Source organism: Hydra vulgaris, chromosome 07 (assembly GCF_038396675.1).
Source record: "Hydra vulgaris chromosome 07, alternate assembly HydraT2T_AEP".
NCBI lineage: Eukaryota > Metazoa > Cnidaria > Hydrozoa > Anthoathecata > Hydridae > Hydra > Hydra vulgaris.
In genome coordinates, this window is record NC_088926.1 from 1,957,961 (window position 1) to 1,984,000 (window position 26,040).

The following is a 26,040-nucleotide window of genomic DNA, read 5'->3' on the forward strand; positions in this document are numbered from 1 at the left end:
AAAGACTCCTGTTTGCTACATCTCATGTTGACTGGAATGTGTAGAAATGGCGAACTGTCCTGTTCAGTGATGAATCGAAGTTCAACATCATTGGGAGCGATGGCATTTGCCGTGTATGTCGACCGGCCGGAAAACGCCTCGATTTACGTTACTGCCATAAGACCGTGAAGCATGGTGGAGGCAATGTAATGGCTGAGGGTGTTTTTCTGCTAAAGGTCTAGGTCCAATACATCGAAACGATGGAATATTGGACCGTTTCATGTATAAAAATATCCTGAAAGAAGTTATGTTACCTCATGCTGAATGGAATATGCCAATAAAATGGGTTTTTCAGCAAGACAACGATCAGAAACACACTGTAAAAGTAGTCAAGCAGTGGTTTCAAGACAACCACCTATCGGTGATAGATTGGCCGCCTCAATCTCCGGATCTCAATCCTATCGAGAACCTGTGGGAGATTGTCAACCACAGAATTAATCGTGAAGGTGTTCGTAATAAGGATCAACTGTTTGAACAAATCCAAAAGGCTTGGGCAGCGATTCCACAAAGTTTCATTGATCACCTGATCGAATCTATGCCTCGAAGATGCAAGGCTGTGATCAACAAGGATTCGCCACAAAATATTGATAGCGAAATACAGCTTGGTCAACATTTTGTCGAGTTGCACTTGTTTTGTCCAGAAGGAAATCAACTTTTTTTTAATACTTTTGATTAATTTATTAATATTCGTGTACAAATAATGAACTTTGTGATGAATAAAACTTGAAGAACTTTGTCTCTAAACAGTTACATAGTTATTTCTCTAAATTGAAAAAATGCAGCATTTTTATATAAAGAAGCTAAATAAGCATTATTTGGTTGCACTCGTTTTGTCCGATACTGTATGTTGTAAAGACGAAACTTCTTTTTTTAAAACGTCAGTTCGATCGTTAGTTAATTTAAAGTTTCCGCTAATCAACTTAGTTATACCCTTTGGCTGTTTTAAAAACATTTCTTGGAATATTTCCCGAACAAGCTTTATTGATATATTTGAATCTTTACTTGAATTAATTATCAACAAATAAATGCAAAATAACTAATTGTAACGTATCCATATGTAAGAAGAAACTATATTTTTCTACAAGTTTAAGTACACGTCCGATTGCTCTAAATGCGGAAGCGATAATGACCTAAGGGGTCCTAAAGACCTAAAGCTCTTGGAAAGTTGAAGAGAGCTAACTTTCTAAAAGATCTCTCGCCCTCAGCCAGATACTAGAAAAGTGAAAAAGAGACGAAGACAGATGCATATCTGGGGAAAATTTCCTTCAAATCTCTTTGCATAAATGCTACTCAGAAGATCTGTCATTTATCGGTAGATTGCGTAGAACAGACAAAAAGTGGCGGAACTCATCAATAAACTTGTCATTATTAGGATCATTTGAATACAGAAGTACGAGATCTTTAACTTTAGATTCTTGACTGTTGGTTAAATTTTTTTTTTTTACATTTGTTAGTCGTATTACAATTATATATTGCCAAAATTAAAATAATAAACTTTCACAAATTTTTGATATAACAAATATAAAACAACGTATCTGAAAGAAGATGGATGAAGATGGGAAAAAGGGTCTTGTTGTCAGAACGTTAAACAAGTTCAAACAAGCATATAACAAAGGTAACAATAATAATAATAGAGATAAGAAAGAACAAGCAGCAAGGTAAAATACAAAAATGACTTAATTAGAAATAATAAACACAGAAGAGTTAAAGACGAACTAGTTTACTTCACCCCAATGTGGGGGTAAAGTAAATTAGTGAATGTGTTTCTTTGAATATATATCGAGGGTTTGTTTTGAGTTGTTGGTTTTGAGTGAAGTCAACATAAACACTCATTATTATATGCTTTATCACTTCCAAAACGCACCAGACCTTATATTCTACATAATACCAAGTTATTGATCATTCTCAAATATACAATGGGAATATACACCCTTGTATGAAATTTTTTTTTTCATTAAACTGCCATTATCTCAAAACAATGAAAAATGATTTAGTGCGTTCTGGCAGTATACCCTCGATATTTAGTATTGCAATAATAATTTTTAATCTTAGTATTTTGTTTCATGTTTTACCTAATACTTTAATGGTATAAATTTTAAAAACAAGAAGTTAGGCTTTTATTTTATACAACTCTCTTTTAAATATCAAAAACAGTTCACTTACTCCAGTTTACACTATATGGTATTTTTTAATGTAACTACAACTTTTATTCAGTTTAAAAAAGTTTTCAAATTTTTCTTAAAATAATGGTCATAAAATTTCCTGCTATTTTTCTATACTGCACAGTTATTTTTTTTTTAGAGATTATAAATTATCAAAAAAAAAAAAAGATTTTTTCCAGAATTTTTTTTTTTTGTGATTGAAGCTTGAAAATTAAAAATGAAAATTTTTAAATTTATAGTTTCAGATATTATTAAAAAAATGCAAATATTTTTTGTGTAAAATTTTATATAAAAGACTACAAGCAGATTTATCGAATTTATTTAATTTATTCACTTTAGAACTTTAATTCAAAAACTTTTTCTACTCATTACAACCGACTTAGCAATTGTTTAAAAAGCAAATAATTAATAATGCTTGGGATAATGTGCGCAACAAATAAGGTTAAACTGTTTAAAGCTATGCGCGTAACAACTAATAAGGTCCGACAACTAATAATATTCAAAGTTATGTACGGAACAACTAATAATCTTTGGATCTAACACTATAATTTTAAAATGTTTAGCTCAAGAATTCCAACTATCGTTTAACATGGAATTCTTGATTTTCGATTGTTAATAAAAATGCTCTCCGTTTTTATGCAAGCAAAAAATTATTTGAAAATAAATTATTAATAATAAAGTAAATCAATTTGACAAACTAGAGTTCGAAAAACCAAATTGCAAAATATACTTCAAAACTAGTCGTCAAAACTAGCAATTCTCTTGTATAAACGTTCGTAAAATTATAAATATAACAATAAAAAGTTAAACACTATATTTTTTTTAAAGGTTTCAACTGAAAAAAATGAAGATAAAAAAAATTTGGAACTTTTCACGCTATAAATTATCTGATTTATAAAGTATTTTTAGAGATTGAACTGCTCACTTCGACAATATATAAAAATTGTTCCCACGTCCAGAATTTCGTATAATAAAAATGAAGTTCTTTCAATGCAGCTCATGCAGCAAAACAATTCAAATAGGAACATCATAAATAACTATAGTTTTATCATCACCAACTGAAGCAATTTTGGATCCAGTACTGTTGTAACAAACGCCCCATACCTACAAAATTAAATACAGTTACAATTATCACAAATAAACAAATCTCAAGTATCAAGCATTACCAAATTAAACTAGCAAAAATTTAACTTAAAAAAAGTGCAAGTAATTAAAATAGATTTTACAATTCAAACAAATGAAAGTTTAATTTAGAGTTAATATTCCCAAGAATTATTTTTTAGAATTAGAAATAATATTTCCCAAATCGCTCTTTTAACCAGAAAAGTTTTCATAACTTTATTATTACTTGCTGAAATGTTTAAAAATTTTCACAGATTATTGATTATAATCGACTATTATCGATAAGCGATAGTTTTAATTTTAGCAAGCTTTAAAAAGAAATAAAACTGCGTAAAGCGCAATGCGCCTATATAATTGATTGATTGTGCAATCATATAGTCGAAGCAAAAATTGATTCTGAAATTTATTACAAAAAACAATATTTTTATCACAATGTTTGTTCTATGCAACCATTATATATTTTTGGTTTTTAAATTTTAAATTCATAACCATTATAATTGCATCATTATAAAACCCATATAACAGCCCAGTCAAATTAGGTTTTGACCCGGAAAAAATTAGAAGCAAGCTGAAAATTGCTGGAAATGTTCTGTATGTACTTCTGATTCATATTAAAAAAATCAGCCGAGATTGGAGTGAAGCTTTATCTGAAATCCATGATGGCGTCCAAGATGGCATCTAAAATACAATTTGTAATATCTGATCAAAATTGTAGATCAAAAAACATGATTCTTGTGTCTACTATTTTGTTTGTGAGATCAAGAAATTACTTTCCAACCTTTTAGCTTTATAAAAAAAAAAGGCCGTCAAAATCCAAGATGGCAGCCAAAACGGCGTCAAAATTGAAATGTTCAATATCTCAACTTGTTGATCAAGTTGAAATACAATTGTGTCTAGTATTATGTTTTTCAGGTCAAGCAATTTATTTTTCACAACTTTATTTTTGCGAAAAAACAAAATTGCTGTCAATATTCACGATGGCTGCCCAAACAGCACTCAAATTAAAATATAAAAGTTTGTATATCACTTTTTAAATCAATTCTTGTGTCTTGTAATATGTTATTGAGGAAACAAAGATGTAGCATGTCAAATATGATTTTTTAATAACTGTTTATAGATATCAGTATACAAAATATTCGTTCATAGTAAACCCACAGGTATACCAGTCTTTGAGAAATTTGCTTGGAAGAAAATGCTATAGTATATACAAACATTAAATAAAGAAATCGGAAACTTTAAACTATATCACATTATATATTGAACAATACCTTAGCTACGCGTACATCAAACTGTTAGAAAATTATCGTAATTATATTATCTCAAACTTTATTATATTTGATTGTAAATTGGTCAAATTGGCTCTTCATCTGAACTGTTGACATCTCCATTTGCGTCATTGTCATAACATTTCTATTCATCAGATGTGACAGCATTATTTACGTTCACAGGATTTGAGCAACCCACTCCTTGGCATGACCCACACATTGATGAGCAATTAAAACCACATACAAAAAAGTCGTTTTCAATCATTGCAAATCAACTACTACAGGTATTTATTATTTTGTTAGAAAGTTTTGCATTCTTTTAATTATACTATTCACAAGACTACATTCACCTTTTTAACATTAGCAATTCCTAATGCATCCAGTTTTGCAGTTACAGCTCACAAGATGCAACAATTTTCTGAAGCTGATGGTTGAAGTTTCTATATTGGTAAAAGATTTGATTATATCATTTTCCAACCCCATCCAGTGGATCCAAGTTATGACCACCCTATTGCTGCATTTGATGTTAGACACGGAATGAATGTTGGTTTGCTCCAGAAATTGTTGGAGGTAATACAGCAAAATCGAAAGGTTTGTGAACTGGTTTTGATGCTACTCTGCAGAGATACTTATAATAACAAAATTTATCAAGCAAAATTGACTTACTTTTTGATCCATACATTGTTAGGAAAAATTATTCTCCGACATGAGCTATTTCATCGTGTTTGGCTTTTGGCATGATAAATATATCAACAACTTTCTTTTTGCCTTGACAGTAAGGAAATAATGTTGAATCACATCCAGAAATTGCATGCAAAAACAACAATTGCCTAGAGCAGTCGCTAAAGGCTTGTCTCAGCTTGTTTGCACTTTAAACTCTGTCTTGCTTAATATCTTTTCCAGGCTCCATCATGAAAATATTAGTAGTTGAATCTGTTAGAGCCACAAGTAACACTAGCAGATCTGTGTCTTCTTGAATAATTACAACAGTTCGGTATTCTTCTGGAAACATTCTGGACTTAAGCGACAACATCAGTTGTAAATACAAATGAGCAGATTTTGCATAAGGCAAGTGAGCTGATGCATGAAAATATGGTAACATTTGACGCACACAATATAAGTTCAGCTGCCAGTCTCCGGTTTGTTCTGCTCTAATGAACAATGTAGTTTGTGCGCCTCCATATACATCCTCTACAATTAGATCTCGAAGACCTGTCCTAGTGAGCATGCGTTGTCTAGAGAATGTCTGCTAGATGTCTCACGGACATTCAGGCGTCCAATGGTCATCCCCCAGACAACGCATGCCCAGTGGGGTGCTCCTTGGCTTGTTGTAAGTAGCCAATTTTATCTTCCCAACAGATGCAATCTCTTTTGAAGTAGGTAGAATCTTTGGCTAATTAACATTTATATACGAACTGATTGCATGCGCAGGAGTATTACATCAAATTCCACCCATGCTGTGAAAAGTATTGTAACCATCTGATGTATGTTTGTTTTTGATAATGTTAAAATCAACATTATCAAAAACAAGCTGGATAAATGCATCTGATTCTATCTTATTGTCTATGCTAGATAATGTAAAAATTGATTTGAAAAGCTTCGTTCCATTATATGATGAACACAATTTAATATTGTAAAGCATTTTGTGTCTGTGCCTGTGCAAGTACACAGACCCAATTTGAATGTAAGACAGAAAAGATCTTGGTTTTGTTGCACATATAATAGCATGTTCTAAAGTGACGCATTTACATTTTAGGGTATTCTCCTTACTCTTTTTGTCCTTATTAATCATGTTTTCAACAAAGATTTGTAAACCTTCTGGAACTTGTTCCTATGAGGTAACTATCATATACTGAAATGTAGGATATTGCTCTAATTCATAAACACGACAACATATGTTCTCTCGAATAATTGCTGCAGCTGTCTCAACAATCCAATGCTGCTCATCAGCCCTGTTGACGCATCTTTGTAAATACCAATTATCTACTAAATACTTTTTATATAATCTATTAATATAAAATATTTTATGGCTTGAATGTAGGAAGCTAAAAGTATTTTTTTTGCCTGGAATGGTTGTAATTAGCAATTCAATTCCAAAACGTGCTTGAAGTTTAATTTTCAAATTTTTCTATGTGTACGGGTCAATTCCAGAGGGAAGGAATTCACAGAAATCATTGAGGTGATCACATAATTTATTGAAAGCTAAATTTTGTTCTAAATCAAGTGGATGCCCAGGCTTTCTTTTAACAACTTTATCTTCTTTTGAAAACTACACCTGACAGGCCCTATGACACCGCCCCTCTGCTGCAACCAAATCTATTACGTTACCAATTCGTCACATTTGAGCACTCTAGCACCAAATTTTTTATCACCATTGTTGGTACAATGGAAATCTTTTGCCTCTTCTCATGCATTTTCTTACTTTCATCTTTTAAAATTGCAGATTTTCCATAGAACAGACAATTTAATTTGAAACCAAACCTTCCTAATGTCAAGCAAAAGCTTGGAACATTTTCTAATATAGCACTTGCCTCCAAATTGGAAATGGTTATTTGTTGGATGCTCTTAGCACATGCATAGTCTTTGCAGCAATGAACGTGTACACGGATTGACTTCATTTCATAGTTTACACTTATTTGGTTTTCCAAACCTGCAAATAATAAATTTATAGCCAAATGTTATTTTGTTGTATATTCGTAAATAGCATAGAAAAGCATAATTAAAGTGACGAATTAAAGGCCTTATATTACAATAATATTTTTGAATAAGTATAGAAGACTTACATACCTCTTTGAAAAAGTACTACTTCAGCATAAAAAAAGATTTATCGCACAATAGTTTTAACTCATCTGCTACATCCATTATGATAAAAATTAATTTTAGCGAATTAAAACAAAATTTATAGGGTCAATTAGATTCAATTCTTATTCTTATAAAGATTGGGAACAGTTTATATTGTGTTGTAAATCTCGTTTAGATAACTGCTAAAGAGTAATTAGCAGATTACAGTTTTACAGAATTACAGTTGAGAAACAATGACTTATAAGCTAGCTGTGAATCACGCGTTCTAAGCCGCAAGGGAATTGCCGTAATAATATGGTTTACGTTGTAATTAATTTTTTAGATTTGCAGTCAGTTGGAGAAAAATATAACAAATTAAATAAAAAGTAATTTCTTTATTGTCACAGGGAAACAAGAATAAATTCCTCACAATTGTAAACAATATGGTTATTTATAAATTAACTTAGTTTAGATTAAACGTAGAATTCAACTGAGGACAAACTCCACTCATTAAACAGTTAAGAATTGCTACAATAAATCTTCAACATTAATTTCGATATATAAAATAAATATAATATAAAAATATAACAAATAATTTCTTATCTCAAAAAGATATGAGCTGACACTTACAAGATTGTAAGTATATTAAAAAGCAGCCATTTTCTAAGTTAAATATCTTTGTGGCTGCCATCTTTCTGCTGTTTAGCTCGAAAATAAAAAAGGTCAAAAATGAATTCCTTGTCTTCAAAAACATAATAGTAGATAAAAAAATCATGTTTCTAAATCATCTACAAACTAAGATACTACAAATATCATTTTGGACGTCATCTCGGATGCCATTTTGGGTTCAGCTTCAGTCCGAATTTGGCCAATTTTATCCAATATTAATGCAGAGTGCATGCTGAACATTTCCAGCAATTTTCAGCCTGCTCCTAATTATTTTTGGGTAACATAACAATTTTTGCTAATATTACTACGCTATAAGCTTAAAATAAGGAAGCTTAACCTAAGGAGATTTAATATAATTATGTTTCAGATGCTAATGAAATGACTTTTTTAAAAATAATTTTCGAAAATTATGCATACTTATGTAACTAATTGGCAAGCGTTCCTACTTAATATTTCATGTGCTAAGGGAATTATTGGCATTATTGTAATACCAAAATATTCAAACAACTATGCAAACCAACGTTCATTTTAATTCAGACTTATGGGTAAGAAATTTGACAGTAAATCAGAATTGAAATTTTTAGTAGTTAAAACTCAAAACTTATTTTTTTTTAAAAAAAAAAAATTTTTAAAATATTTTTGAAAAATTCAACTTTATTAAAAAAAAAAAAAAAAAAAAGCTACAAAAGAATTCTAGAGAACACAATCACCCACCCACCCTGTGTTACCTATATTTTATATTAATTTTTTGATAATATTGCTAATAATGTTTTAACTGATGTTTCATTGAACATCTATATCAGTATATTAATATTTCATAAGCTTTTTCACAAAAATACTTTGAATAAACTTGATTATAAAATTATCAAACCTGATCTTTGTGTTCATAAAACGTATGGATACATTGTCGTGTGCTTGCATCCCATATTTTTACACTTTTGTCGCTTGATCTGTTGACATAGCAACAACAATAGCAATATCAAAAAAGAGTTTTTAAAAAATAGTTATATTATTTATAAAAGTATTTTCAACAACAAACAACAAGAAAATCTTACGCAGAAACAAAATGTTTGTTGTCTGGCGAATAGTCAACACAAACAACCCATGAACCATGTCCTGATAGAGTACCAGCTAAGTTTGCATGTTGTACATCATACATCTTTAAATGACCATCATCTGATGCTGTTAACAGTATTAGAGAATCTGGTGAAAAGGTCAAAGATCGAATGGGCATGGCATGGCCTAATCGATAAAACTCTCTTAAAAAATATTCAAAATTCATTTTTATGTTACAATATTATTATTATTATTATTGTGTTAGACGTCCTTTAGAAAGAACCCAAGCAATTTATGGAACTTCCCCATTACTGCCTTATGATATTAAGTTCAGATTTTTTGGAATGTGGATTTGTTTTTATAGTTGTGTAGTGCTCTTAAAGAGTTTATTTTATATTAATTTTTTTTCAGTAAAAATAAAACAATTTTCAATTTTCAAAAAAAAAGAGATTTTTAAGTACTATAATAAACATATTTCATTTGAACAATATTTAAAAAATGATAAGTTTGATGTATATATTTAGTGTATATGTATATATATATATATATATATATATATATATATATATATATATATATATATATATATATATATATATATATATATATATATATACATATATACATATATATATATATATATATATATATATATATATATATATATATATATATATATATATATATATATATATATATATATATATATATATATATATATATATACATATACACTAAATAAGATAAACAAGCAAATTATATATTTAAAAAATTTATACACTAAATAAGATAAACAAGCAAATTATATATTTAAAAGTTATTGTACAAATAAATATTTGATTTTATACTATACTTTGAGTTGATATTACATATAGATTGATACTGTTTAAGAAGATGCACTTAGGCACAAAAGAAATTCATTTTTAGAAAATTGATGCTTAAGTCTATGTTTTAAATTTGATGTAATTAAGTCATAAATTTTAAACAGCTTTTGGAGTTCCAAAAACTATTTTACTATAAAAAAAAAAAAAGAAAAGGAAATACTATATAACATAGGCACCCAAATATGGTCACGGTCTAGAATAGCCACTGATAACAAATGTAATAAAATATGAATATTTTTATTGTAAAATAGTATTTACTATTTTTATATATTTTTTAAATTTATTCATAAACAATGTACAAATAAAAGGCTACATGAATTTTACAACAACACCAACAAAAAATTCCACAAAAAGATTAAAGTTGGAAAAATAATTTATGAGAAATATTAAAATAAAAAAAGTCTTTGTAAAAAAACATCACTACTTTTAAATCACCTTCAATTTAAGATTTTTTAAACTAAAATTAATTTTTCTGTTACTGAAAATGTTTACCTTGATTGCCTTTGATTACCTTGATTTAATTGTTTTTAAGTTTTAAACAGATAAAGTTGAATAGACATTTTTTTAGTAATGTTCTGACAAAACTATTCAAAACTCCATTAAAAATTTACTCTTATTTTAACAACTTGGCAAAATGGAATTCGTTTAAAAGTTTTTTTTAACACCTTTTATTTGCTAAGTAATTAAAATTTTACTTAAAAATCACTTCGCCATTTAAAAGATTAACTTAATAATTATTAACCAAAATTTAACTAATTAAAAGAATCATATTAAATTAGTAAGCGGCTGGGGCCGGGTTTGAAAAACCATAGCCATGGTTATGGCTGGGGTTGTCTAATATTATAATATCTATAAATTATGTTAGTGTATTCTACAAGTAGAGTGCTCAATTTTCTTAAAGAACAAAGCAATAATAAGTTAAAACACATCTAATTTTCTTCAACAATTTATTTTGCCATCAGTAGGCTCATCGGGAAGCTGGGGGCTTCCTGATGGCAAAACAAATTGTTGAAGAAAATTAGATAAGTGTTTTTACTAACTTATATATGTGTGTGTGTGTGTGTGTGTGTGTATATATATTTATATATATATATATGTATATACACACATATATATATATACATATTTATATATATATATATATATATATTTATATATATATATATATATATATATATATATATATATATATATATATATATATATATATACATATATATACATATATATACATATATGTATGTATGTATGTATGTATATATGTATGTATGTATGTATATATATATTTATATATGTGTATATACATATATCTGTAAATATATTATATATATTATTTAGGTTTTATCATGCATTAGATAAAACCGATAGGTTTTATCTAATGCATGATAAAACCTATCGGTTATTACTGTTAGCAAATCAGCTGTAGAACGAGAAGATCGAAATCCATATTGGTCATCAGAAATTAAGTTATTAGATTCAAGATGAGAGAAGTGTTAATTAAAGATTCAAAAACCTTGCTTATGATAGGAAGAAGACTAATGGGATGGTAGTTAGACGAATCAGATCGCTCTCCAGAATTTTTGAAAATAGGGATAACAGATGCCCCTTTCCAGCAGGCTGGAAAACAAGACTCTGATAAGCACTTGTTAAATAGCTTTGAAAGTATAGACGACAGCTCCGGAGAACACTACTGCAAGACTATAACAGGTATGTTGTCCGGACCACAAGCTGTAGAAGAGTCTCAGCTGGAAATCACTTTAGATACACAAGCTGGAGTGATACGAATGTTAGCAATAAATCAACCTGTTTGTTGGCTACATCAGGTAGAACGCAACTAGTGTAATCAAGAGATGATATTGAAGAAAAGTTCTTAGCAAACAATTTAGCATTGTCTTTAGGTGAGGTGACAAAGTCTGAACCATACAAGAAGGGTGAAATTACAGATTTGCCCTTATTATTAATACTATTGAAGATTCTCCAGAAGTCATGAGAGCCTAATTTTTGTGATGAAATATGAGATTTCATGACCTGAATTATTTACTAATTACTATTTATAATATTGTATCATTATTATTTTTTATTGTTATTTTCATTATTATTTTCTTTTCTTTTCTTTAAAAACTTATTAACTTCAAACTTTCTTCTAAATTTTCCAACTAATGAGAAAGATAAAAGAAGAAAAAATTTGCAAATTTTTTCTTCTTTTATCTTCAACAAGAGTTACTCTAATTTTTCTTCTTTTCAACAGTCTAATTTTAGGGGAGTATGCACCGCATGTACAAAAAAAGCTGTAAGTTGCTGTGCAACTCAAAATGTATCAGGCTATATGATCACGGTTACAATTTAACACATTCAAAATGCTCAACATGGCTGTATGTAAATTGTACCAAAGGTGTCTTTCCATTGACTGATGTATCTGATAATGAATTTAAACTACTCTTCTCCTCAAATAAAATTATTATAACTGATGACTTGCCATCATTTCCAGCATGGGGATTTAATCAAATCTATACTCAATTTAATAAATTGATTAAATTCCATGCTTTAGTCTCTGATGAGGAAAACTGTTCATCTTTTGATGTAGAATGTCAATATTATGACATTAATAAACTTTGTTCTTATTACTTTGACACCACAAACTCTATGTCCTTTTTCTATTTAAACATATCCTTTTTACAAAAGCACTTAATAGATCTGAACATATTTTATCATTAGTTTTGAATTTAGCATTATTGGAATTACAGAAACAAGGTTAAAAAAAGAATCTCCTTCCACACATCCATTTATTATTCAAAATTATAATTTTGTGCACACACCAACCGAATCTTCTTGTGGTGGAACCTTGGTATATTTATCAAAAAAATTGATTTATAAAAGAAGAGATGATTTGATCATATACACACCTAACTATTTAGAATCTAATTTTGTTGAAATAATTTTTCACAAAAAATCAGATATTATTGTTGGTTGCATATATAGACACCCTAGCTTGGATGTAAACAATTTCAAAAATAATAAATGGATGTGTGGAAGGAGATTCTTTTTTTAACCTTGTTTCTGTAATTCCAATAATGCTAAATTCAAAACTAATGATAAAATATGTTCAGATCTATTAAGTGCTTTTGTAAAAAGGATATGTTTAAATAGAAATGTCTGTCCTTCTCCAAAAAATATCTTCTGGAAATAAATCTGCCTTTCTACTTGGCAATTTTAACATGGATCTGATAAAGTCAAACTCTGACTTTGCAACTTCTGAGTTTTTAAACTTACTTCTTATAATATTCACCCATTTATTACACTACCAACAAGAGTTACTAACCATTCTGCTGTAATCATTGACAATATTTTTTCAAATGTAACCACTAACCAAATTATTTCAGAAAATCTAACAACTTCTATTTCTGACCACCTACATTAATTTCTTGTTTGTCCTAACTTCAACAAATTATTTACATCACTCAATCATAATTTATACTGCAGGAACATTAAAAATTGCAATAAAGAATTATTTAAATCTGAATTATTAAAAGTTGATTGGAATGACATTACCAATGTTAACTCCACTTTTGAAGCATTTATTTCTCAAACAAAATTGTTGTTAGATTGTCATGTGCCACTCAAAAAAATTTGTATTAAGAGCTACAAGCGTCAATTCAAGCCATGGATTACCAAAGCAATAATAAAATCAATTCAAATTCGAAATCTTATTCAAGGGAAAATGTTGAAGATAAAAGATCCAACAAATATAGTTAAACTAAAAACTATCTTTAAACGCTATAAATATACTATAATTAATTTAATAAAACTGAGTAAAAAAACACATTTAAAAAAATTCTTTTCAGAAAATATAAAAAATCTTCGTGAGACCTGGAGAGGCATAAAAAGTCTAATAAATGTCAAAAATGTTAATAGTGTACCGCCAAATTGCTTACAAGTTAACGAAACATACATAACTGAACCAACTCTAATCTGCGAAGAATTCAACAACTTTTTCACAAATTTAGCTCATAAAATTAATTCTAAAATTCATTCATTTTACATTAGCTATAAAAAAATCTTAAACATCCAAATCTTCACAGTTTACTGATATCTCCAACAAAGCATTCTGAAATCTCATCACTTATATCTAAATTAAAACCTAGAAAATCTATAGGTCCTAATACCATCCCCACAAACATTCTCATTGATTTTAATTCTGAATTTTCTCATATTCTCTTCAAGCTATTTAATATCTCCTTAAATGGAATTTTTCCTGACATTTTAAAACTATCTTATGTCATTTCAGTATATAAAAATGGCTCAAAGCTCTCATGTACTAACTATAGACCAATTTTAATTCTTTCTAACATTAGCAAGCTCCTTGAAAAACTAATGTACTCTAGATTATACTCATTTTTGAATTCCTTTAACTGTTTAAATGAATTTCAGTTTGGATTTCGATCAAAACACTCTACTTGCCATGCATTAATAAGTATAACCAAAAAAATAAAAAAGGCACTGGATACTGGTCATTTCGTAGGTGGAGTTTTTATTGACTTACAAAAAGCGTTAGATACCATTAATCATACCATTTTAATTTCTAAACTTGAACATTACGGAATCCGAGGAGTTGCTTGTAACTGGTTTCAATATTATCTTTCAAATCAAAAGCAATTTGTTAGCATCAATGGTTACAAATCAAATAACAAACATATAGTTTGTGGTGTTCCCCAGGGTTCTGTTCTTGGCCCTTTATTGTTTTTGATTTATATTAATGATCTAAATAACTCTGTCCACTTCTCATCAATCTGCTGCTAATGATACTAATATCTTACATTTTAATAAATCTCATCATTCCTTGTGTAAGAACATAAACTTAGACCTAAAAGGTTTAGTTCATTGGCTAAATGCAAACTTAATTTCTCTGAACTTGGAAAAAAACTGAACTAATATTTTTTTCATCTCCAAGACAAAAAATTTTATACAACAATCATATAACTAAAATTAAAATTAATAGTAGACATTTATACCCAACACACATTGTTAAATATCTTGGTATTTTTATAGATTCGAACCTTTCATGGAATTTTCATATAAATGCACTTGATTTATACATTCACATTTAACTAGAAATAATTGAAAACTAAATGTACCTCCCTATAAAACTTTGAGGTATGGTAAGTATTCAATTACACATCAATGCATCAGTGAATGGAATCGAAGTCTTGTGTGCATTGTGAATGAGTTTGAAAAATTAAAATTTCAAAATAATTTATCTTTTATTTAAAACAAAATAAATTTAAACAATGTCTAAAAAAAATTTTCTTTTCATTTTTTATTGTTATTAAATTCCTTTACTTTTTTTTTTAATATTTCTATAGAACCTTTATTGTTTTTGTCAATAATATTTATTACTTTCATTACTGCTGTTTTATTATTTTATTATTATTTTATAGTTTTTATTATTACAATTATTATAAATACTTTTATTTTTGCTGTTACTTTTGCTCTATTAATGAATACAGTTATTATTGTTATTATTTTTTTTTAAATTAATATTATTAATATAATTATTTGGTGTCACTCCTTTGATCAGGATTCTGCATGAGTGACTCCTTCCTCAATCAGTTATTTATATTTATTCTTGATAATTATATTTTGATTTTATTATTTATAATATTATAAATATTCTTATTCTTATTATTTCTTATTGTTATTATTATTATTATTATTATTGTTATTGTTGTTATTATTATTGTTAATATTATTATTATTATTAATATACTATTGTAATTACATGATTGTAAATTTTGAGGAAAATAAACATCTTCTTCTGTTCTGAGAATAGCAGGCCTTGGCGTTTGGGGACAAAACCTTTTTACAATGGTTCCTAACAGTAATAAACAAATGTCTGTTTTCTGGAGAATTATTTTGCTGAAAGATATGGAAGTAACGATTTCAATTGGAAATTGCAGCAGCACAATGTGAGGAAAACCATGGAGAAGAGTGAGGCTTGACCTGGAATCATCGAGAAGGAATAAAAAATTCCATGCCAGCCTGAATCCATGAAGTTATTTAAGAGGCAGATTTGTCAGCAGGAAAACAAAACACTTTTACCCAAGGGCCGTCACAAAGAAAATTACGGAAAGAGTCCCAGCCAGCTTTAAGGTAGTTGTAAGAGGTACGACGATAGAGGGATTCAGATGACAAAGAAGAACGAGATAATAGTTTTAAAGAGATTAAACCGTGATCAGAAGCACCTAAGGGTGAATGTGGAGAAACTGAGCACTGACTAGGATCAGAAACAAGACAGAGTAGAGGAGGTAAATGATTTGAGTCATCTGGAAAGCGAGTTGGAAAGTTGACTATTTGAGTTAGCGATTGAGAAAGGCAAAAGTTGTGGACTTTAACACCTGCAGAATCACTAACACTAGAGCCAAGCCATTCAGTGTGATGAACAGTAAAGTCACCAACAACCACAATGTTGGCTGATGGATAAAGAGAGAGGGCTTGGTCAATTTGATCAGAAATAACATAAAAAATAATGCAGTCTTGAGATAAAGGAGAACGATATAGAACAAAGAAAAAGGCAATCGAGTGAAGTGGTATTAAACAAAACACATAAAAGAATAGCCTGTGGATTCAAATCTAGTTTCCTAACTAATAGGTGAATTCTTACGAATGTAAACGCCCAGGCCAAGCATGTGACTATTGGAGTCTTTACGAATTAAAGAAAGAAAACTATCAACACTAAGATCACAAGATGAGACAGCCACACTAAAATTAGTCTCACAAAGAGCAAGTAAGTCTGGTGAACTTTGCAAGAGATAAGAGAGACTCAACAGAGGAAAAGTTACTTCGAAGACCACGAATATTATTAAATGATAGGTTTAGAGAACTTGGTGATGATGATGGTTTTTTGTGTTTTATAGTTTTTACATTATAATTTATTTTATTAACTTATATTTATATAAGTTAATAAAATACCATTATTCCTTTCTATCTTTTATTAACTTATATTTATATAGGTTAACAACAGATAGAAAGGAATGATTACTATTTTCAAAACGTTTCATCCGAATGAGAACAGAAAATTTAAATTAAAAAATTAAAACTTGATTGAATTTTGAAAAATCAAAAGTTTTATTCCTCAAGAATTTGTAAAACCGTAAAAACTTTTTTGCTTTATTTGTTTTTAATTTCACATCTTTTGTAAATAAAGGAATTTTTCTTTTTATTTTAAACTAATATTTATTTTAAATTAAATTAAAAAGTTTCTGTTGTTTAGAATGTCTACAATCAATCATGTTAATTCAACTCCAATAGGAAACAAAGTTATGTTGTCAACTTTTAGTAAATGGCGATATTTCATAGTTTTTATTTAATATCAAAGCTGCAGTAATATATTTTTTCCGGTAGATAGACAAATGCATTTACTAATAACCAAAGCTTTTTTGTCTGATTTCCCAGATAAGAAAAAAATTCAAACAAAAAATTATCCACCCTTTCTCTTGCATGCACAAATACACTTTTGAGTGACCCCCTCCCCATTCTTGCATACGTTATTTATGGATTTCCCCATGGCCTATTTCTAACTCAGAATATCGCTCTCAAAGACTTGATGCCAAGCCCGCATAATTGCGCTCGTTGATAACGTGATTCAGTATTATGAGTGCGAAATATTGCGCTAGGCGATTTTATTCATTATATTTACTGTATATATATATGTGTGTGTGTGTGTCTATATATATATACATATATACAAGGGTTAAAGTAGGGGAGAGCGCCATTCCTTTTTAGCTGACAAACCAAAAAATCGTTCCGCTTCGCTCAATATTTCTTTGCAACTGTTCTACCTCATTTTTGAGTTTTTTTTTTTTTTTTAATGATGGGATCATCCATAAATTATGCAATGCCTAATTTATCTCTTTAAAGTAGTAGATCATTTTTACTTTGAGCGCTGATGTATATATATATATGTATATATATATATATATATATATATATATATATATATATATATATATATATATATATATATATATATATATATATATATACTGCTTTAAGTGAAGTTTTTTAACAAATTTAAAAATGAATAATGTACCAATAAATATGTTTTTTCTTTGAGATTTATTAAATTGTGAATTTTATTTTACTATTATTGTTATTATTGTTCCTGTTATTATTTTGATATTTTACATTATTATTTATTTATTATTAATTTTATAAAATCAACACGACGTTATCACAATATTCATGATTAAGCAAAGTAAACTTTGCTGTTCAGAACTATCCGATATCATACGTGATCAATATGAAACTATTCGAAGACTTATAAAAAGAATTATTAGAATCGAAAGAAGAAACCGTTCAGCTACATTTTGGTCAAATCTTTTTAACAAAAATAAATCTGCAGAAAAAGCTATTTTTGTAAACTCAATTACTAAAACTATATTATCTGAACAGGAAGAGATAAAAAGTGTAAAACATTATCGTTTTTGGAATTCCAGAATCAAATAATTTAAATGAACTTGAAAAAAACAACAACAATAAAAAAATAATTGACCAGATATTTGAGGAAATTGGTAAAGACAATAAAAAACCTATTAAAATAATAAGATTAAAAAACAAAAAAGACTCAAAAACTCCCATTATTGCTGTACTTCCTGAAAACAGCCAACGCAATAAAGATTTACTTGCCACTAGGGAATTACGCAAAAACATAAAATATACATGTCTTTATTAATCCAGATATGACACTCGCCGAAAGACAAATCGACATAGAAAAGAAATAAATAAAAAAAACCAAATACTACTAGAAAATGAACCAAACTCACTCTTTCAATGGTGCATTAGGTGCAACGAAGTCATCAAACTCAATTTTAGTAAGCAAAAATATAAAAAATTGGATTAAGTTTCAAACCATTAAAAAAATTACTGAAACTAAATCCAACAAAGCTATATACACAAACATCGACTCCCTATTAAATAAACGCCATGAGCTCAAACAAATAGTAAACAATCTGAAACCTGAAACTATTTTTTTAACAGAAACTCTGCCTAAAAACAAAAAAATTGAATTTAATGATCTCGAGTTTGCTATTGAAAATTACTTACTACAAACAAATCACAGCAATAGTTCTTACCGACGAAATTTAGTAATATTTATACATAGCAAACTGAAGTCATCCCTAATAAATCTAGATATATTTCCCTCTCAATCACTCAGTTGTGAAATTACAACAAAAACCTATAAGTTATTGTTAAGTTTATATTACAGATCACCAAATAGTAACAATGAAAACACTAACTGCATAAATCAACACATTGCCAAACTTTCAAACAAATATATAAACATTCTTATTATTGGAGATTTTAACTACCCAGATATCAGTTGGCAAAATCCAAAACAACCTATTACAAATTCCTCTAAATCAATTAAATTTACTGAAAATATTTGTGATTCTTTTTTAACCCAACATATTTCAAAAGCAACACACATCAGACAAAATCAAAATCCTTCTACAATTGACTTCTTATTTACTTCTGATGAAAACATGATTTCCTTTTTAACTCATCTAGCACCCATTGGCAAAAGTCATCATCAACTAATCTACTTTACTGTCTTGATTGAATCTATTATAAATATACCGCCATACCATACAAAACATTTATACGCAAAAGGGAACTATGACAAAATTATGGATTTCGTCCAGATCATTCCTGCTTAACTAAACTGGGTATCAGTTAAAAGTGGAGTTCCCCAAGGCTGCATCCTTTCAGCGTTACTTTTTATTATATATTTCAACGATATCCCTGAAGTAATCAAATCATAAGCTGCTCTTTTTGCTGACAATACCAAAATCTTCCAATCTATTGAAAATACTCAATCTGCGCAATAATTACAAAATGACATTGACGCTCTGGTTACATGGTCTCAAAAATGGGGAATGAAATTTAACATTGATAAATGTTCTGTAATGCACTTAGGATACAACAACAAATCCCATACTTATAATATTCATGATCCTGAAAAATATATAAGAGTCAACATTAAACTCACAAATTGTGAAGGAGATTTAGGTGTTAACATAGATTTAAACTTATTATTTTCCAAACACACAACTATTTAAGTCAACAAAGCAAACAAATAATAGAAATAATAAAAAAAACATTTACATCATATCCAGATTTATATTCTTCAAAAAACTCTTTTCAGCTCTAGTCTGACCTCACCTAGAATACTGTGGATCAATAAAATCACATAGAATACTGTGGCAAATAGAAAATGTGTTAAGATGAGCTTCGAAACGAATCAATGGATTATATGATCTACCATATGAACAAAGATTGTTGGCATTAAATATGCCAACTATAAAATACAGGCTACTTTGTGCAGACCTAATCAATGTCTATAAATGGTGCACAAATAACAATAGTGATAGTCTTTTTGAAGTAGATAGCCAATTTATTACTCGTGGTCATGTATATAAACTAAAAAAACAATCTTCACGATTAAATTTACATATGAACTTTTTTCTCTAAGAATAATAAATAAATGGAACTCTCTTCCTAATGATATTGTATCAGCATTATCTCTAAAAATGTTTAAGCTGCTTCAAGACAATCATCTAAAAAATGAGTGGCTTCTCTACAACTAATCCACATTTTATTTTCTATTAGTTATACAAAACTCTGTAATTGTCAAGTATTATATAACAAGGTTGACAGGCAGTTTATGTTTACACAATTTATTGTAAAACCTTAATGCAAAAAAAAAAAAAAAAAAGTTCTATTTGTAATAATGTACCTCACGAATAACTTATTAGTGATGTACTTTAATCTAATTTATGCTGCATAAGTTCAAATTAAAAATGAATAATTTTTTCTTTTTGAAAGCTAAATTCAGCATGTTTTTTTGCTAAATTCCAGTTGAATTTTATTATATTATCCGCTTAATCGTACCCAGGTTAAGTTGAACCATTCCCTAACCCATACAGTTTTTCAGGGTCCATTTGACAAAAACTTTTCTTAACTAAATCTTTACTTTGAATTGCATAAAAGTCCATGTAATAAAATATCAAAACACTTCAATGAAAATTCCAAACTTAAATGTTAAAAAATTAAATATCTAGCATAATATTTTTAAATTTCTTATAAATAAACATCTAGTGTAAAATATTTATCGAACTAAAACTTCACTTATAGCTTTGATTTCTTACAGTTTCGATCACATAATTATTATTTAATGACTATTGTATTTAAAATTCAAAAACATTAAAATGTTGGAATATCAATATTCTTCGTCAAATATAAGTTAATATAATAAATATTTATATACTTTTTGGGCGCGACAACCATTACAGTTATAAATAACAACTTTTCTAATACTTTTTGACAACATGTTTCATCAATATCAATTGACATCATCAGGCATAAAAATTTAGTTAAATTTTCTGTATATAAACAATTTTTTTGGCTACATTAAAAATTTAATAGTTTTTGCAATAGTTGCCATAGTTATATTTTATAAAATAAACAATTACCATAAAAATTTACATAGGAAATAAAAAGTAAGATAATTGAGAAATTATATTGTTATAGTAAAAGTGATTTTAATAGCGCATTAAAAAGAGGTTTTTCCATTTCAATATGCGGTAGTGGTGTAGTGGTAATGCGGTAGTGGTGTAGTGGTAAAGCGCTTGCTTCATAAGCGAGGGGTTCCAAGTTCGATCCCCACCACGTCCCTGGTAGTACCGCGCTCAACTTGTTTCTCCGCGCAGCGGCCTTGTTCCTCAAGGTTCGTGTTTCGGAGTTATAGAGTTGAGAGAGGGTTATAACCACTATTAAGTAGCCTCCTCATCTGTAGTGGCCTTCTCGGCCTTGAGGAGGTGAATAACAAAAAAAAAAAAAAAAAAAAAATATGGATACCTTAATTTTGAGTTCATACTTGGAGGAAGCTCTGTCAATAATGGAAAATATGGGAGGCCTTATCTGAATTTAAGTGTTCTGAAATCCTTGTTGTGTAGTATCTGGTGGTTTCACCAATATATCCAGCATTACAGCTTGAACATACAAATTTATAAACAACAAAGGATTTTGAATTTGAGGGTTAGGGGTCTTTTAATCAAAGCATACTACTTATTTTAAAGATGTAAAAACTATTTTTAAGATGTATGACTATTTAAGATGTATGACTATTATTAAGATGCATGACTATTTAAGATGTATGACTATTTTTAAGATGCATAACTATTTAAGATGTATGACTATGTAAAAAATATTTTTTAATATATTCATTTTGGAGTTGAAGTGTATTTGAAATTTGTTTAAAATAAGTTTAAAGTAATGTATATCAGATGGTTTTGAAGATGACATGTTTTCTTTAAGAGAAACAAGGTTGTTTAGTAAATGTTTTAAGGTTTTGTCAATTAAGTTTAAGGGAAAAGAATTTTTTTGGAGAGTTTATTTAATTTTTACAACATCTAGATGAAAACTTACCTAGTTGCTGTTGATTTTGAAGGTCCTATCAATCAGAGTTTTAATGAGTCCTAGTTTATAATTAAAATTAGTGAAGCTGGTAAAATTAGTGAAGCTGGTAAAATTAGTGAAGCTGGTAAAATTAGTGAAGCTAGTAAAATTAGTGAAGCTGGTAAAATAAGTCAGTAAACCTGTGTAAGTTTTTGAATAAAATGTTGATGTATCAACTTTATTATTTACAGAGTTAATCAATATTAAGAAAGTTGAATTTGTGATCAACTTCTTCCTCTTTAGTAAATTTGAGGTTGGGATGTTGTTTATTTATATATTCTAGAAAAGTGAGTGCATCATCGTTATTTTCAAAGATACAAAAGATATTATCTACACACCTTTTGCATAAAACTACATTTTTGCAATTATTGTTAAGCTAGCTAAAACAGGAGCTAATGGAGATCCCAAGGCAACTCCATCAATCTGAACAAATATTTCATTGTTAAATAGGAAATGCAATTGCATGGTTGAAAATTCAAATAGTTTATTTAATTAAAGTTTAAGTATTAAGGTTTGGTCTATTTTTTAAGATTAAATCCACAGCAATTGAGATGGTTTCAATTAATGGGATATTTGTAAACAAAATTTCCACATCAAAGGAGACTAGGTAAGAGTTAGCTACTCTTACCTCTTATTAATAAACTTCTTTAAGTTCATTAATAAAGGTAAAGCTATCTTTAGTGCAATGATTTATTAGAATGTTTGGAGTAAGTAAATTACTTAAAAAATTATCTAAATTTTTAAGTTCATTAACAAAAAATAATTTTTAAATTCATTAACAAAAAATTTAAATAATGAATAAAATATTGATCTAATTTCATCAATTTAACATAATCACCTTCCAATGTATGCAATAACTTTTTGCTTGTCATATCAAATATATTAATAATACCATCAATGGCACCACACGCTAAATATTTTCCATCAGGGCTCTAAAAAATTATTTTTAGTAAGCAAGTGCAAACACAATTAAATACTAAAAGATGTTTTGTTTTATACTATTTAAAAAAAAACTTAAATAAATCAAAAAACAAATTTTCAAATGATCATCTTTTATTAAACTAAATTAAATAAAGCCATGTAGAAAACTTGTATTATATCATTCCAAAAATTATATATAATTTATGATATTTATCTAAATATAACTATCATTCTTAAAACAGAAGCGCAAAAGCTGCAAAATAACATTATTATTATTTTGACTGTGTAATCTCCTTGCAACATTTATTGATGAAGCAACATTCATTAATGTAGCAACATTAATTGATGAAGCAACATTCATTGATGAAGCAACATTCATTGATGTAGCAACATTAATTGATGAAGCAAAATTCATTGATGAAGCAACATTCATTGATGTAACAACATGCAGCTATAGCAGTTCAGTATTTTTTATGTTCTAAACAAAGATTTTCAAATTTTTGTAAAACTGGTTTCTTTTCATATCTAAACTTGATTGAAACTTGCATAATGTCTCAGACCCTTCAATGATTGACCCAAAATTAAAGAATCAGAACCTTCTGACAATGTAACTTATTATAATTATTATAAAAGTTTTTATATTTACAATGAATTATAATACTATTAATAAACCTTTTTTTTTTTTTAAAGACAAGAATGTTGACTTTAAACGAACACAGAGAAACTTTTTCAAGAATGCTAAAGGAGATATTTTATCTAAGTCAAAAAAGCTGTGAAGATATTATGATAAAAGATAAAACTAAATATTCAAAAAACAAAGAGAAAAATTTTCTTAACAATTAAAAAAAAAACGTGTTCAAAATATACTAGATAAAAATAAAATTTCACAAAAAATTGTAAAAAAATAACAACAACAAAAAAACCCGATAAGATAAATAAAAAAAAAACTTAAAGAAAGAGTTCACGAGAAAACAGAAAGAGTTAGTAACTAAGAAAATTGAAAATACAACAAAAATCTTTAGCCTATTAGAAAAATTAAAAAATCTGTTCTTCTTGTTATTTCAAAAAATATTGGGAAAGATTTGGTTCCAACAGCGTCACAATATGAAATAAATTTGACTGCACTGAGTGCAACTCCTGCTTTTCTTCTAAATAACAGTTTTGGAAAGACAGATGATTATTCTATTTCTAAACTATTTCAAGTATTTTGAGGCAGAATAAATAAATCATCATGATTATGATCATCATCATCAAGCTTTAGCCTTCCCCTTTCAAGCTGTTTCTCCAATATAAAAAATTTCAAGCATTTTCGTTTCTTAACTAAAGCTCATTTATACCTTATGTAATGTGCTCTCTCCAAGTTTTCTTACTTCTAGCTCTACCATTTTCTCCAGAAGCTGCTACCTCTCTACATACTGATACCAACACCATTTTCATCTTCTCTGACAATTGTTGTTCAATACAACATTTTTCCTAATCTCTTCCTAAAGTTATGGACCCTTTTATATTTTATTAGAGCCATCCACATCCATCTGATCATCATCTTCTCTTTTGACAAATACTACAACATATAAATAACTTAAGTTACACAAATATGTAAAGATTTTGTATGCCAGCATCTAAATAACTAGCAAACGTTTATATCCATTCATATTATATATGCATAAATATGCCTCTTACCTAAGGTCCTGGATCCAAGCAGGTATGGAAGCTTTTCTTTTTATCAGTTTTAAATCAAGCCTCAATCTACTCCACATTTTTTACCCTGCACAATTGTTATATTAAACTGTAATCATTTTTTACAAGAATATCTCTCTTGAGAATAAATGTTTTTTTATTATTGCAAGAACTCAGTTTACTAAATTTCAGATTATAGTATTTTATCTCAGAGGTTAGGTTCTGAGACTTTTAGAAAATCTCCAACAAAAGTCTAACATTTCATCTCTAATTCATGGGCCTAATCTTGTTACTTCTGCCATGTTATTTGCAAAGAATGTTTCCTCTAATTTGACTCTTGAATCTAATAGCCATACTCTTCCAGCCATTCCAGTAAAACAGATTAACCTATTGTTAGACATCTAAGTCACTCTGGCTTCCAATGCTAAAATCAATTCTCAAATTTAACCTTCTGCAGCTTTGGATCAGACAACATTTCCATCATAGTCTTACAAAAGTGTTCACCGGAACTTCCTTCAAACATCACTAAACAAATATTAAGTGCTAAATAAGTTGTTCCAATATTTAAAAATACTAGAAACACTCTGACCTCTAGAAAACACTCTGACCTCTCCGACTATCCAAAAAATAGTCTACTATCTAGTATTAGTTTCTTCATATAAAAGTTTTAGGATTAATATCTTTTCTATCTAACTGCAGTATTAAAGTCATTCTTGAAGGCCAACACTCTTCTTCATTACCAGTAACTTTAGTATCGAAAGGGTCTATTATTGCTCCTGTATTGTTTCTATAATAATAATCAAAATAAAACTTACTCTCACTTGGCTTGTCATTCAGCAAAGCTGCATCATTTTAATTTATCTGTCATTGATGTTATAAAAACTTATATTGATCTAAATAATTTCCTTTCACATCAACAAAATCTCATAACTCTCACCCATCTTCATGCTT

The 26,040-nt window shown here is 28.4% G+C and overlaps 1 protein-coding gene across 1 annotated transcript in view; it reads right to left on the reverse strand.

The window, feature by feature from the left end:
* Nucleotides 1-2,915: 2,915 nt before the first annotated feature.
* The window catches only part of LOC100213944 (superkiller complex protein 8), a 30,993-nt gene continuing 7,868 nt past the window's right edge, over nucleotides 2,916-26,040 (reverse strand). Inside the window, exons 7-10 of the mRNA XM_065800783.1 lie at nucleotides 23,330-23,423; nucleotides 9,094-9,280; nucleotides 8,910-8,988; nucleotides 2,916-3,305 (exon numbers count right to left, since the gene is read on the reverse strand). Coding sequence (XP_065656855.1) covers nucleotides 3,216-3,305; nucleotides 8,910-8,988; nucleotides 9,094-9,280; nucleotides 23,330-23,423 — 450 coding nt within the window. The 3' untranslated portion in view covers nucleotides 2,916-3,215. The remainder of the gene's footprint in view (nucleotides 3,306-8,909; nucleotides 8,989-9,093; nucleotides 9,281-23,329; nucleotides 23,424-26,040) is intronic.